We start from the raw sequence: 14,565 nt of genomic DNA, 5'->3' as shown, positions 1-14,565 counted from the left end.
TGCCATGCTGCCCCGACCCAGTTCATGCAAGAAAGCATGATGCAAATTTGTGTCCTCTAATTTCAAGGAATTCGGCTACACAGTTCACAAACTGATAGACACACATCGCATCAGGGACCCGTAATGTAACTTTTTCTCCTAAATAACGGCGAATACGTAATTGTGTCTACATCCCTAAAGGTGTTAATGCACTCCACCTGACTATATCACTATTGCACTAATCTCTGCTGTCAGCCGCATAGGGTCAGTTCACTGCACAGCACAGCCTTGCATGGGTGGTTGCCTGCCTGTGGTATGTGTCTAGTCGATCAGACAGACTGGGGTAGAATAACAATATCAACATCAATTTTCCAACAAACATTGAATAGCCATTCTGCTGTTAGGGAAAAAAAAAAGTTTTACAATCAAAGGTATACTACATCTATCCTATGGTTTTCCTTGTCAACTCTTTTCTTTTCTCCTCTTTTTCTTCCTACATTCTCCTCATTCTGCTTTCCTTTTTTCTTTTTTCCCCCCACACTCCATCTACAGTATGTGGATTCAGTGATTATGGCCATAATACAGTAAAACCTCAATATAACAGACTTCAACAGACCGGAATTTGCTTTTATCGGAATCGAGGTGCTACCGAACTAAATTCTTATATATCGGAAAAAGTCTGATAAAGTCAGGAGCAGTCTGGACTGCCTGACCACTTCAGCTATGTTCACCACAATAAGGTAAATAAAAGACATGTTTATCAGTGTACAGTAAAGTATTATTATATATATTATACCATTTGATTATTCTGGTGAATGTATAATACAGTACAGTACTGCAAAGGTGGTGAAATCAGTTTAAAAACCGTTGGTGTGATCCAGACTAATATCCGATATGTTGGAAAAAGTCTGGGTTAGCAGGGGGGGAGTCCGGATGCTGTTTTTATTGGAATTCTGCTTTTTCAGAATGGCTTGGGCCCCAATTAGTCAGTTTTACTGTAATATAATGTATTCCTCTTAACCAGTGCCATCTCTCTATCCTACTTCTCTTTCTTTTGTTCTGAAGATGTCAAATTTCTCTGTTGCTGGTACTAATACTAACAACCTTGCTTATGACTGCAGCACTTCTGAAAATGTTTATTTTCATGGCCTACAGCCAACAAAAATCACCACCATTCATGGTTTTACTCCCAAATGATTGTGTCAGACATATCAAATATTCTCACAAGATCCTCTTCACCTTCAAATTAAGCACCCTACCCTTCAGAATAATGTCAGTTCTTTTATTACTCTTCTTCCCATACACTGATTTACTGAAAACCACATTACAATTTGATATGCTAACACATCACAACTTCCAGATATCTAAAGCAAACAACTCTGCAGTTTATCCTTTTTCCTTCTATTTCATATAATTTTGCACGATGAGTGTAAACAATTGTTCTTTACGTACTTAGGCCTGAAAAAATTTAACAGTGAATATCAGAACAGCTATGCAGTCAAAGATGACACTGTACTTGAGTATGACTCATCAAACCTTACTACACTTACTTCAGGAGGTGCACCTGTCTGATGAAGATACAGGGAGTGCAGTAGAGGTATGAAGTTGGCCCGCCTCTTGAAGCGTTTGTACAGTGCCTGTGACAGTATACAGCCAACAATGTTATGCTTGGCTGATCTTGCTTCCTGCCTGAAGAAGAAGTTATTACTCTCTGGACACAGTCAAAAGTTTACTTTCATTATACAAAATTTAAGCATGATATTGGTATCCAAGTTCAAAGGAGTGTTTGTAGAAGAAGGAACTACCTAATTTGCTTACTGTCTATCTATCTATTTATTGCCAGACGCCTCAATCCCGTTTGGGGTGGCCACAAACAAATCTCCTCCACGTCACCCTGTCCCGCACCATTTCACTGCCCTGCTCCCAACTCACACCCCCCTCTCTCATATACCTCTCCACCCCATCCCTCCATCTCATCCTCGGCCTCCCCCTCCCTCCACCTCACTCACATACACTCTCTTCATCAGTCTCTCACCCTCCATCCTCTACACATGGCCAAACCACCTCAGTGTGTTCCTCATAACACTTCCTATCCCATCCACATCCACACCACAACGCTCCTTTATATCCTCATTCGTCAGCCTGTCTCTCCGTGTGACTCCACAGGCTCCTCTTAAATAACTCATTTCCACTGCTCTCACTCTTGACTTGTGTCCTTCCAACAACGTCCAAGCTTCACTTCCATACGTCAGAGTTGGTGTCACAATACTGTCATGTAGTAACTTTTTCACTTCCATGCTCACTTCCCTGTTTCTTATCACTGCTTTCAAAGAACCAGCAACCTTTCTTCACTGCTGTACCCTTTCAAGCACTTCACCCTCCAAACCTCCATCCTTACTCATCACTCTACCTAAGTACTTAAACGTACTCACAGTTTCCAATTCCTCACCATCCAACCTCGCTGTACATTCACTGACTTCACCTCTCTCAAAGACCATCACTTTACTCTTCCCTAAATTCACCTTTAGATTCCGTTTCTTACACACTCTCCCAAACTCATCCACCAAGCCTTGCAGCTCCCCTTCATCTTCACTCAACAACACAGTATCATCTGCAAACAGTACAGGGAGTTTCCAAACACTATTCATGAAAACATGAAAAGTGCCAGAAAGAAGTTGAAGAGGTGGAGGGATTGGATGGAAGCTAGGGGAATAATGCTTTATATGGGTACTGATAAAACAGTCTTGAACAGTAGGTGTGAGGGAGATTATGTCATAGGACAGACTGTGTGACTGTATGCCATATGTAAAAAATTAGTTGGGATGAATAGGATGAATACCTTGTACCAGCAACTCTAAGCATCTGAGTCACAATGTGCAATGTAACAGCCACCTTATCAAACTTCATATTTCAAAGTGTGCTTCAGTCTCGTTAATCTCAGGTTGTGGCCCAGCACTAAGTCAGCAGTACTAAAACCCTCCTTATCCCAAGCAAATTACTCCTTCATCAATGGCTTTAGTGTTGGTGTCAAGCTCTCTTTCACTATTAATTTGCAACACGTACAATATTAACTGATTACTCATTGATTATGGAAACCTGGTCTTGTGCCCCCCACCTCCGAAAGGGTTATCAGTAGCTTCTTTTTTCATTCATCATCAAATCCAGTGTTGCCCCATGAGGAGTGTAGGAGCCCAGGGCTAGGCAAGTTGATCCGGACATTTACGATGAGAAAGGCCAGCCTCACTCATCCCTAAGTGGCATTATGTGAGCAATAAACCCCAACCACCCCTTGGATATAAACCTGCACCAGCTCAATCTGACTGGAGGACCTCAATTACCCACTAAACCACCAGGCGCCATGACTTGCGTATATGGTTACCACCCGGTGTAGTAAATGGTTTCCTGGTGTACAGGAAACCTTTTGGTTTATAACTCACTGTAGAGTCACCCATAGACAGAAGGAAGAAGAAAGAATGAAGGAAAGAAAGATAGAAGAGGAAGGAAGGAAGAAGGAAGGAAGAGAGGAAAAGGCAGTCAGTCAAGAACAGCACTACATCGAGCAAGTGGATGGTGAACACCTCAACCTACCACCATTTTACAACTATGAAATACTTTATTGAGCAAATTTGAACCTGCTTAATTCCCCATCACAACACTAACAACCACATCTTGACATCACATTTAGGAATAGAATCTTTAAGTAAAAATTCAACATTATTTGACTGCCTCTAGTCAACAGTGTAATTATGAGAGAGAAACTGCCTGTGTTGCCACACTTATGGGGAAAAAAAAAAAAAAATTACTTGTGAAATAATATGGCTAAAAATGTCTACATTCCACATTATTCCACTGTAATAATCTGATACTTGCCTGCTTTCATCCCGAAGTCCCAGCAAAGCAAAAAGTAGGCAGAGGGTGGTAGGAGCAACCCTGGAGGTAACAAGCATGGTGGGACCCCAACTAATCTCTCCAATATCATTTAACCCTAATTTTTTTGTGAAGACTGTACAGTGATTCACCAAATCTGAAAAAATAAAAGAAAAATCCAGTTATTAGACCAATTATGCTGGTGTATATATCAGTACTTTAATCTGGTACAAATATGCCATTATAATAATGGAGCTCTGAATGATTACACTGAATAAACAGATCCAAAAATTTAGAAGACTCAAGAAACCTAAACTCTCAAAAAAAAATGACATGGTTGTGACAGCAATTTCTGACTACAAGCAGCAGTACAGAAGCCTATCTATGTCATAACAAGTTTCACTTCCAATACAGGGAGTCCCAACGTTACAAGTATTTAACCCGTCATGTCCTGAGCACTTTCGCACCTCCGACACCCCCCAATCCCGAGCATTTATGAATTTTTTTTTTTTTTTTTTTTGGCTAAAACCTCCGCTTTTGGTGAGAAACATCGAAAATTCATAGAGAAATCGCTCACCTGAGGTTTAAAACACTCGATACAGGTAGGAGTACCTCCTTACCTTACAGGATTTTCTATCAGGCTGGCTGCAAAGAAAACGAGTTCTATGGGAGGATAACTATTCCACACCACTCATAAACAGTATTTATTTATTTATTTGGTACGAATTTATATGCAGTACGAGAGTATATTCGTTTTCAAACAGTAATATAGGCATTATAAGCATTGTTTCACTCACTAACCCATCACCATTCCTGACCTTCTTTTGCCACATTACCTGATCATCATTTCTGACTGTTTCTTCCTCTAATGCTATGTAAACTTTGTCCTCCACATTGTCATCGATTGGGGAATCACTCTGGCCCTGAATGTCTTTATCGGCCAGGTCACACATGCAAGCATGTTGGAGCCTTTAAAAACGAAAACGAAAAACGTCACTGGTAACAGGTGAATTGCCAAGACAATGGGGGGGGGGGAGGTTATGCGGTGTAAGGCATTGCCCCTGCTTGGCATCTTGTAGAGGAATAGAGGAAGGTGTCCCGTGTATACGTACGAAAAATCATGTGCGAAAATTGAAAATTGTGCAAGTTAGGGACCTTGCAATTGCACGACGTACCAGTACGTCGACGGGACTGGCAAATGCAAAATGTTGCAACGTACCCATACGTCGACAGGACATCTCGGGTTAAATTATGGAATGCTGCTCATTAAGAGAATACTTGTATAACACAGTACTGTTCATAACCTCTGGGAAAAGGGGGTTCAGTGTTTGACCACCAACAGCTAACACCTACAGTACAATGCAATATTAGGCAATTTTAAACAAGAAAAATTTTATACACTGAAATTGAAAACACATTATACAAAATTAACATATGACCAATGATAATGCATATCTACTGTAATAGAAGCATAAAAACCTCTAACTAATGCCGCTGGGATTACAATCACATCTTCAAACTCCAAACTCAGGCTAATGACTACATACAACTTCTGTGGTAAACATGAGTGCTGTAATCTTGAACGATAAACATGTCAATCACACAATATAAATTTGTATGATAGCATAATTCACAAGAACTGAACCCACATGATTACCTTACCTAACATCTTACATCATGTAAACTTGTCAAAAACTGTAAGGGCCAAATACTTCTAACTCCACTTCTGTCAACGCATAACAAAAAAAGTCACAAAACCCTTTTCACATACACTGTACTGAATGTGAGAACTTATGAATATTACTGCTTCCTCATTATGAATCTCTTTAAAGTTCTTATCATTCATTCATTCATCATCCAATCCTACATCACCCCATGAGGAGCACAGGAGCCCGGGGCTAGGCAAGTTGGTCCTGACATTTTAGATGAGAGTGACCAGTGTCACTCATCCCTGAGTGACATTACGTGAGCAGTAAACCCCAACCATCCCTTGGATTTAAACCTTCACCAGTTCAATTCAACTGGAGCACTGTAATTACCCACTAAACCACCAGGTGCCAAAATTTAGTTATATGGTTACCACCCAGCATAGTAAATGGTTTCCTGGTGTACAGGAAACCATTTGGCTTGTCACTCACTGTGGAGTCACCCAGAGGCAGAAGGAAGAGGAAAGAAAGAAGGAAAAAAAAAAAAGGAAGGAAAAGACAGAAGAGGGAGTGTAAAGTCACCCGTAGGCAGAAGGATGAGGAAAGAAGGAAAAAAAAAAAGGAAGGAAAGACAGAAGAGGGAGTGTAAAGTCACCCGTAGGCAGAAGGATGAGGAAAGAATGAAAGAAATAAAGACAGAAGAGGATGGAAAGAAAAAAGGATGGAGGAGAGGAAAGGGCAGACACCCGAGAGCAGCACTACATTGAGTGAGTGGATGGTTAGCACCACCACCTACCAAGTTCTTGTACTTTCCAATAATTGGTCTACCTAGATCATAAACACAGCCAACTCATTCTTCTGACTGTACAAATGTGACTCTCCTCTTATTCACAGCTCTGATACCATACACTACTGTCTGATGTTAATACTTTTCCTCAAGAATAAATGCTTTTTTTTGTATTTCTAGCACTTTCACTGCAAGAAGGAGCACTTTCTGGGCACATGTATTGTAACTAAGTTAGTTTGGAACTGCACGGTCGACATTCTGGAATGAAATGAGAAGGGGGGGGGAGACCTCTCGATACAACAACACCGAGGCTAAGGAAGGCAGGTATGCAACATAGGTCACAGAATCCTAGCAGCGAAGAACAAAAGCACAATGCACAGGTTGTAAACATGTGCAACTGTCTGGAAATTGTGCAACTGTCTGGAAATTGGATACATAAATGCACCCACTTTGTTTCTCAAGCAAAACTAAGTGATATTATTGCATTATCCACTCACTTGATGTATTGCTGCTTTGGTGTCTGCCCATTCCTCTCTTCCATCCTTTCTCTTCTGTCTTTCTTTTCTTCTTTCTTTGCTCTTTTTCTGCATACGGGTGACTTTACACTCCCTCTTGTCTTTCTTTCCTTCATTCTTTCCTCTTCCTTCTGCCTATGCATGACTCTACACTAAGTGACAAGCTAAATGGTTTCCTGTACACTAGGGAACCATTTACTACACTCGGTGGTAACCATATAACCAAATTATGGCACCTGGTGGTTTAGTAGGTGTTACGGAACAGAGAAAGATAATGTACACTTTAAGTGAGAATACGAAGAGTCACTACTGTCCCGTAAAGTTCCAGGTTCAAAACAAAAGAGTTAGGTAAAATTACAAGTTAAAGTTTAATGCTTAAATTAACAACAAAACATTCAGGACTCATAAGGATAATGTAATGGCAAAAACAGGTTAAATATATGGTTAACTGCAATAGCCTCTATTAACACGAAATTAGCAAGAGTAAATTTATCTAAGTCAGCCCTGATAAAATGAGATACCAGATAGTACTCAGTGAATGCCAGATAAATTATTACAGATACAAACTATTATCAAAAATGACTGACATAAAACCCAACATCAATCAAAAAAGACCTCACTAGGCCTAAGAATTAACCTTATGCTACACAGTACAAGAAAAAATACAACAACAGTTATACTCAAATTACACACAGCTGCTAGATGGTTGGAGACTTCTTGAGCACTCACAATAATAATATCTGTACAGGGGAGGACAGAGATGTGAACAAAATGAGGAGCAGATCTAAGTGGCCATGATGCAGAGACTGAGCTCATTATATAGGAGCCAGGAGAGCTTGATACAACTTGTAATAAGGACGCGCAAATGAAGCCATGGGGACATAGAGTTGACAATCCCGCTCTGGACAACAGAGAGAACGGCTTACTCTACTATAACGGTAGAAGGGGGGGACTGAGGCAGAACACGCTCGTGATCAAACATGCAGCATACTGTGCGTTAAAATTACACAAAGGATGATGAAATCATAGGCTATGTAACATAGGTAATTAAGGTGCTCCAATCGGATTGAACCTGTGCAGGTTTATATCCAAGGGGTGGTTGGGGTTTACTGCTCACATAATGCCACTCTGGGAAGAGTGAAGCTGGTCACTCTCATCTTAAATGTCAGGACCAACTTGCCTAGCCCTGGGTTCCTACACTCCTTATGGGGAGAGATAGGTTTGGATGATGGATGGATGGATTAAATAATAAAGCTCTGCACTAGCCTACCAAGTTCTTGTCTGGTATTTGCAAGCAGTACTGCATTATCAGCATATGACACATTTGAGATATTCCATCCACCGCCATTCATTACCAACACCATCCCTTGCTCCATTACTCATGTTTTTACTTCTCTCATCACCCCATCCATATATATACTGAACAACCATGGGGACATCACACAATCTTGTTGCACCCCCACACCAATTGTGAACCATTCACTTAGATGCCCATTTACCCTTACACATGCTTCACTATCATCATAAAAACTCTAGACGACATCTAGCAGCTTACCATCTACACTGTACATGCACAAAACCTTCCACAATCCTTCCCTGTACACTTTGTCGTATGCTTTTTCCAGATCCATGAATGCCATAAACACCTTATACAGGCAGCCCTTCATATTCGCAGATTCAACTTTTGCAGGTCTCGCAGATTCGTGGATTGCCCCACTGTGGAGTCAAGATTCCATTTGCGGCCACAAAGTGTAGCAGTGTGGATGCTCATGAGTAATTTCGCGCCAAATCAGGCCCACACCAAACCATCGCACTCTCACGCCCCTCTGATCCCTAAGTACGTGTCCAGCCACTGTCGAGGTCACTTCGCTGCCTCTACACTGCCACACCAAACCTCCCATAATTTCGTTATTGTGCCCAATAATTGTGTTCTCACATGTTCAAAGGTAACAAGAGTTTTGCTGTGCTATTAGGTAAGTGAATTAGCGACCAACTGTGCAATTTGTGATAACTTTGTCCCATGTGAGTCATGCTCATTATCATCATCATCATCATCACAAATCATCAGAATTTGTCCGCCAAAACTTCAGGGACAGCGGCGAGTTAACTTTGAATTTAATGGGTTGGGCTGTAGGAATTGGAGTAAATATGTAGCCGATGACTTGCCCACACTCACGTGGATGTGCGTTAGATGTACTCAATCGCATGAGTCTATGGAAGTCACCAGGTATATATTTACCCTAAATTAGTAACAGCTAAACCCAGTCAAAACTTAGTTATTAAACTTTTCTATACAGTTGGTCCATTACTATTTGCGATATTTTATGCTGCTTTCAGGTTCCAGATATTGTTTATCAGGAATACAAAATGCACACTTGCTCATAGGGGGTGATTTGCGGCTGTAGAGGCATTTATGGGAGGGCACACCAAACATTCACGGAAATTCCACATTCGCAGGGGTATGTGGAGAGCCGCCTGTAGTTCTTCTCACAAGCCTTCTCCACTGTCTGCCTCACTGCAAATATCTGATCCACACATCCTCTGCAACTCCTAAAGCCACCTTGTTTATCACTCACCAGGACTTCTGATCTCTCTCTCTCTCTCTCTTACTTTCTCTATAATAATTATTCCATATACCTTCCCCAAAACACTCAATAAACTTATGCCATGATAATTCTTGCACTCACCTCGCTCACCTTTATACTTGTACAGAGGCACAATCACAGCCTTTTTCCACTCTACTGGCACAGCTTCACTCATCCATGCCTTCTTACATATTTCCAACATGCATTTCACTCCACTCTCTCCACTGCACTTTATCATCTCCGCATACACCTCATCAACCCCAGCTGCTTTCCCATTTTTCAGACGTTTCACAGCGTTCTTCACCTGTTTGAGTGTCACCTTTCTTATCACTGCATTTCTTCTCTGCACACCCTCAAAACCAATCATGTTTACAACAGCTCTGCTCTCTCTATTCCCATCCATCAGGCTTTCAAAATATTCATTCCATCTGGTCCTTACTTCATCCCCATGGGTTAATACTCTACCACTTACATCCTTCACACTTTCACATTTCTTTCCGCTGTCACCTCTACATTTCCTCACCTCTTTCCAGAATAACTTCCTATTTTCAGAGTAATTTGCATTCATTCTTCTTCCTAGATCATCATTTACCTCCTTCTTTTTCCTCTTCACTAGTCCCTTTATGAGATTCTTCTATCTATCTATTGCCAGACGCCTCAATCCCGTTTGGGGTGGCCACAAACAAATCGCCTCCAAGTCGTCCTGTCCCCCGCCATTTCACTGCCCTGCTCCCAACTCACACCCCCCTCTCTCATATACCTCTCCACCCCATCCCTCCATCTCATCCTAGGCCTCCCCCTTCCTCTTCCCCCCTCCACCTCACTCACATACACTCTCTTCGTCAGTCTTTCACCCTCCATCCTCTCCACATGGCCAAACCACCTCAGTGTGTTCCTCATAACGCTTCCTATCACATCCACATCCACACCACAATGCTCCTTTATATCCTCATTCGTCAGCCTGTCTCTCCATGTGACTCCACAGGCTCCTCTTAAATAACTCATTTCCATTGCTCTCACTCTTGACTTGTGTCCTTCCAACAATGTCCAAGCTTCACTTCCATACGTTAGAGTTGGTATCACAATACTGTGCTTCTTGCTCTCAATATATCCAGTTCTTATTTCAACTGAGCTCCTATCCTGTAACCACTCTAGCCACTTTTTCCTCTTTTCCTCCACTGCTCTCTTAACCTCTTCATCCTACCATGCCGTACCTTCCTTCATTGTCGTTATTCTTGCCACATCACACACTGATTTAGCATTCCTAACTAAGCAATCCCTATGTGCATTCCACAGGCTGTCCAGATCCATTTAATTCCAATTCACTGATTCCAACTCCTCCCCTACTTTGGTCCTGTATTCATTTGCCATTTCTTTGATCTTCAGCTTCTTGACTTTCAGTCTTTCTCCCTGGCAGCTCCCCTCTCTCCTGGTCCAACTCAAGCACAATCAAATGATCTGACAGACCTTTACATTGTCCTCTCACAGCCCTCATATCAGCAACCATTCCCAGCATCAACCTCTCTATGAGCACATAAGCTCCTTTCAACACAATCCCTGTTCCCTCTATACTATGTATATTTATGTGCATCTTTGTGTATGAAACACGAGTTACAAATGCACAACCTCCTTCCCTAACACATATCCTTCAGTTGTTTTCCATTACCATTTTCTCCTGGCACTCCATAATAACCCACTACAGTCTATCTATCTATCTATCTATTGCCAGATGCCTCAATCCCGTTTGGGGTGGCCACAAACAAATTGCCTCCATGTCGTCCTGTCCCCCGCCATTTCACTGCCCTGCTCCCAACTCACACCCCTCTCTCTCATATACCTCTCCACCTCATCCCTTCATCTCATCCTTGGCCTCCTCCTCCCTCTTCCCCCCTCCACCTCACTCACATACACTCTCTTCATCAGTCTCTCACCCTCCATCCTCTCTACATGGTCAAACCACCTCAGTGTGTTCCTCATTACACTTCCTATCATATCCACATCCACACCATAACGCTCCTTTATATCCTCATTCGTCAGCCTGTCTCTCCATGCGACTCCACAGGCTCCTCTTAAATAACTCATTTCCACTGCTCTCACTCTTGACTTGTGTCCCTCCAACAACGTCCAAGCTTCACTTCCATACGTTAGAGTTGGTATCACAATACTGTCATGTAGTAACTTTTTCACTTCCATGCTCACTTCCCTGTTTCTTATCACTGCTTTCAAGGAACCAGCAACCTTTCTTCCCTGCTGCACCCTTTCAAGCACTTCACCCTCCAAACCTCCATCCTTACTCATCACACTACCCAAGTACTTAAACGTACTCACATTTTCCAATTCCTCACCATCCAACCTCGCTGTACATTCACTGATTTCACCTCTCTCAAAGACCATCACTTTACTCTTCCCTACATTCACCTTTAGATTCCGTTTCTTGCACACTCTCCCAAACTCATCCACCAAGCCTTGCAGCTCCCCTTCAGCTTCACTCAACAACACAATATCATCTGCAAACGACAGTACAGGGAGTTTCCAAAAACTATCCTCTCTCACCAGGGCCACTCCAACATCCACTACCCTACCTTGTACCTCTTTTATTACCCCATCCATGAACAGACTGAACAAACATGGAGACATCACACATCCCTGTTTCAACCCAACCTCCAAAGAGAAAAATTCACATAGTTCACCATCCACATGCACTACAGCCTTAGCACCATCATACATACTCTTCACAGCATTCAACAACTTCCCATCTACTCCATATATTCTTAATACTTTCCACAATCCTTGTCTATCCACCCTGTCATATGCTTTCTCCAAATCCATGAAAGCTGCATACAACTTCTTTCCCTTCTCTAGAAACTTTTCCACTAAAGATCTAAGAATGAATATCTGATCAACACAACCTCTTCCCTTCCTAAAGCCTCTCTGTTCTTCTCCAACTAATTCCTCTGTTCTTTCTCTAACTCTGTCAATAAGTATCCTACCATACACTTTTCCTATTATACTAAGAAGACAAATGCCCCTATGATTCCCACACACTTCTTTTTCCCCTTTTCCTTTGTACAAGGGAATAATTATACCTGACTTCCAATCCTCCGGGACTCTACCTTCCTCCCAGGCCAATCTGCACATCTTCCACATCCATTCTACTACTATCTCTCCCCCATGCTTCAGCATTTCACCACACACTCCATCAATTCCTGGGGCTTTCCCCAATTTAACTTTCTTCATTGCTTCCACAACTTCTATCCTACTGATTTCTTCCTGTCTTCTCATCTCCCTCCTTCTCCCAGCCATTCCCCAGCCACTTATACTCGCATTACTTCCATCCTGTATGTTCAACAATTCCTTAAAGTGTTCTCTCCATCTGCTCACTCTTTCTCCCTTCTCCACTAGTAATCTACCATTTTTATTTTTCACTCCCGTTAACCTCATTTCCACCCTGCCTTACTCTCTTCACCTCTTTCCAGTCACTACTCGTTATACGGTGATTCAGCATAAGATAATTCGCTACAACGATAACAGAAAAGTTCCGCCCCAAAATCCGATTTGCGATGAATTTCCCGCTATAACGGCGTTGCCCTTGGAAAATTTCGTACAAAGCGCCAGGCACACGCAAGGCGACCGTCGCCTGTCTCAGGCAAGATGGCAGCCCCAGCTTGCAGAGCACTGTTTTGGTTCAGTTGCGGTCCCGCAACCTCTTCAAAGCCCTGTCTTTTCCCCTCGTTCATGTGTGCCCCACTGCTATCGTCACCTCTCACCCAAGCATCATGCTACAATAGGCCTATACATCGCGTAGCACCAGGCCAACGTTACACAAGTGTGACTGTTGTGTTGTTGCAACAATTTACTGTTCGTGAGTAACGCTGCCTGTATTGGTGTGATAGTGTTTGTTTTGGTCTTGGAGACGACTTGGACCGACACAGGAAGTGATTAAGGTGGGTTCTCATTTTTGTTTCAGTCTTGAGTAGGTGACTTTGGGAAGTTGAGTTGACGTAACCCCCCTTTTATACTGTGTTTCAATCTCCCGATTTACGATAAAATCGTTATTCGTTAAGGTATGACATGACGTAAACCCATTGCATAACGAGTAGTGACTGTATGTCATCCTCAGGACCAGTGCCAACTCCTCCATTCATATCGCCCATTACGATCACTTTATAGCTCCTGGGCATTTCTCTCACTGCTTCATCCCCAAAACCTGTCTTTCTCTCTCTCACTCCTGTCGCCACACTGTGCATACACTACAATCACAGCCACTTTCACCTTCTCAACTTGAACTTGACATACATTCATCTTGAGCTGACACATTTGTAGCCTCTCATTCCACTCTGCCACACTTCATTCATCAACAAAGCAACTCCTTCCTTGCATCTTCCTCCCTCAGTCATGCCCAACTTCACACACTTTACATCCTCCCATTCCTCCACTTCACACCCTTTCATCTTTGTTTCACACAATGCGATCATGGCATATCTCGCGCTCTTGAACACATTCACCACTTCCACCCTCTTGCTCTCCTCATTCACACTATCACATTGCACATGGCCATGCGAATCTGCCCGTTTGGTTGGGGCCGTGGGCAGGTATTGGGCCCTCTGAGGCTCTCCGAAAAATTTGCCATGATTAAGTGATTTTAGACAGGGGACACTTAACCCGGCCAAAAACTCCAGTTATATGCTTCTCACCCAGCACAGAAAATGATTTCCTGGGTACAGGAAACCATTTGGTTTGTCACTCAGTGCTGAGACCATAAGGCATCCCTACACTGAGTGAGTGGATGATGGGCGCCCACATTTACCATTATGTCTGTGAGCATCGTGCCTTGAGAGCAAATGTAGAAAAAAGTAAAGTGATGGTTACTGAGAGAGAGGATGACTCCCAGTGTGATGTTACAGTGAATGGAGAGAGACAGGATTGGTGAGAGAGTTCAAATACCTGGGTACAGTGATAGAAAAAGAGAGGAAAATGCGCATAGGAAGAGGAAAGTAGAGTGACACAAGGAAAGAAAGGAGCTGGTGCCATGAAGGCCTTGATAAGAAACAGAGGCCTGAGTGTTGCAGCTGAGCGAGGCTTACATGAAGGAGTGTTAGTGCCAACTTTAACATATGGATGTAAGACTACAGTGTGGCATGAAAATGAAAAGTCAGGAGTGAGAGCAGTGGAGATGGAACTGCTGA

At 42.5% G+C, this 14,565-nt stretch overlaps 1 protein-coding gene across 1 annotated transcript in view; it reads right to left on the bottom strand.

Annotated features, from left to right (window-relative positions):
- The window catches only part of LOC145408169 (uncharacterized), a 213,681-nt gene that overhangs the window by 109,498 nt on the left and 89,618 nt on the right, over window positions 1-14,565 (bottom strand). The window contains exons 4-5 of the mRNA XM_080278923.1: window positions 3,846-4,003; window positions 1,530-1,664 (exon numbers count right to left, since the gene is read on the bottom strand). Of these exons, the coding sequence (XP_080135049.1) occupies window positions 1,530-1,664; window positions 3,846-4,003 (293 nt within the window). The remainder of the gene's footprint in view (window positions 1-1,529; window positions 1,665-3,845; window positions 4,004-14,565) is intronic.

The sequence above is a fragment of the Coenobita brevimanus genome, chromosome 76, assembly GCF_032717465.1.
Source record: "Coenobita brevimanus isolate Jiangsu-jjx chromosome 76, ASM3271746v2, whole genome shotgun sequence".
In the NCBI taxonomy this organism is placed as follows: Eukaryota; Metazoa; Arthropoda; class Malacostraca; order Decapoda; family Coenobitidae; genus Coenobita; species Coenobita brevimanus.
This window is presented reverse-complemented; position numbering and strand designations above follow the sequence as displayed.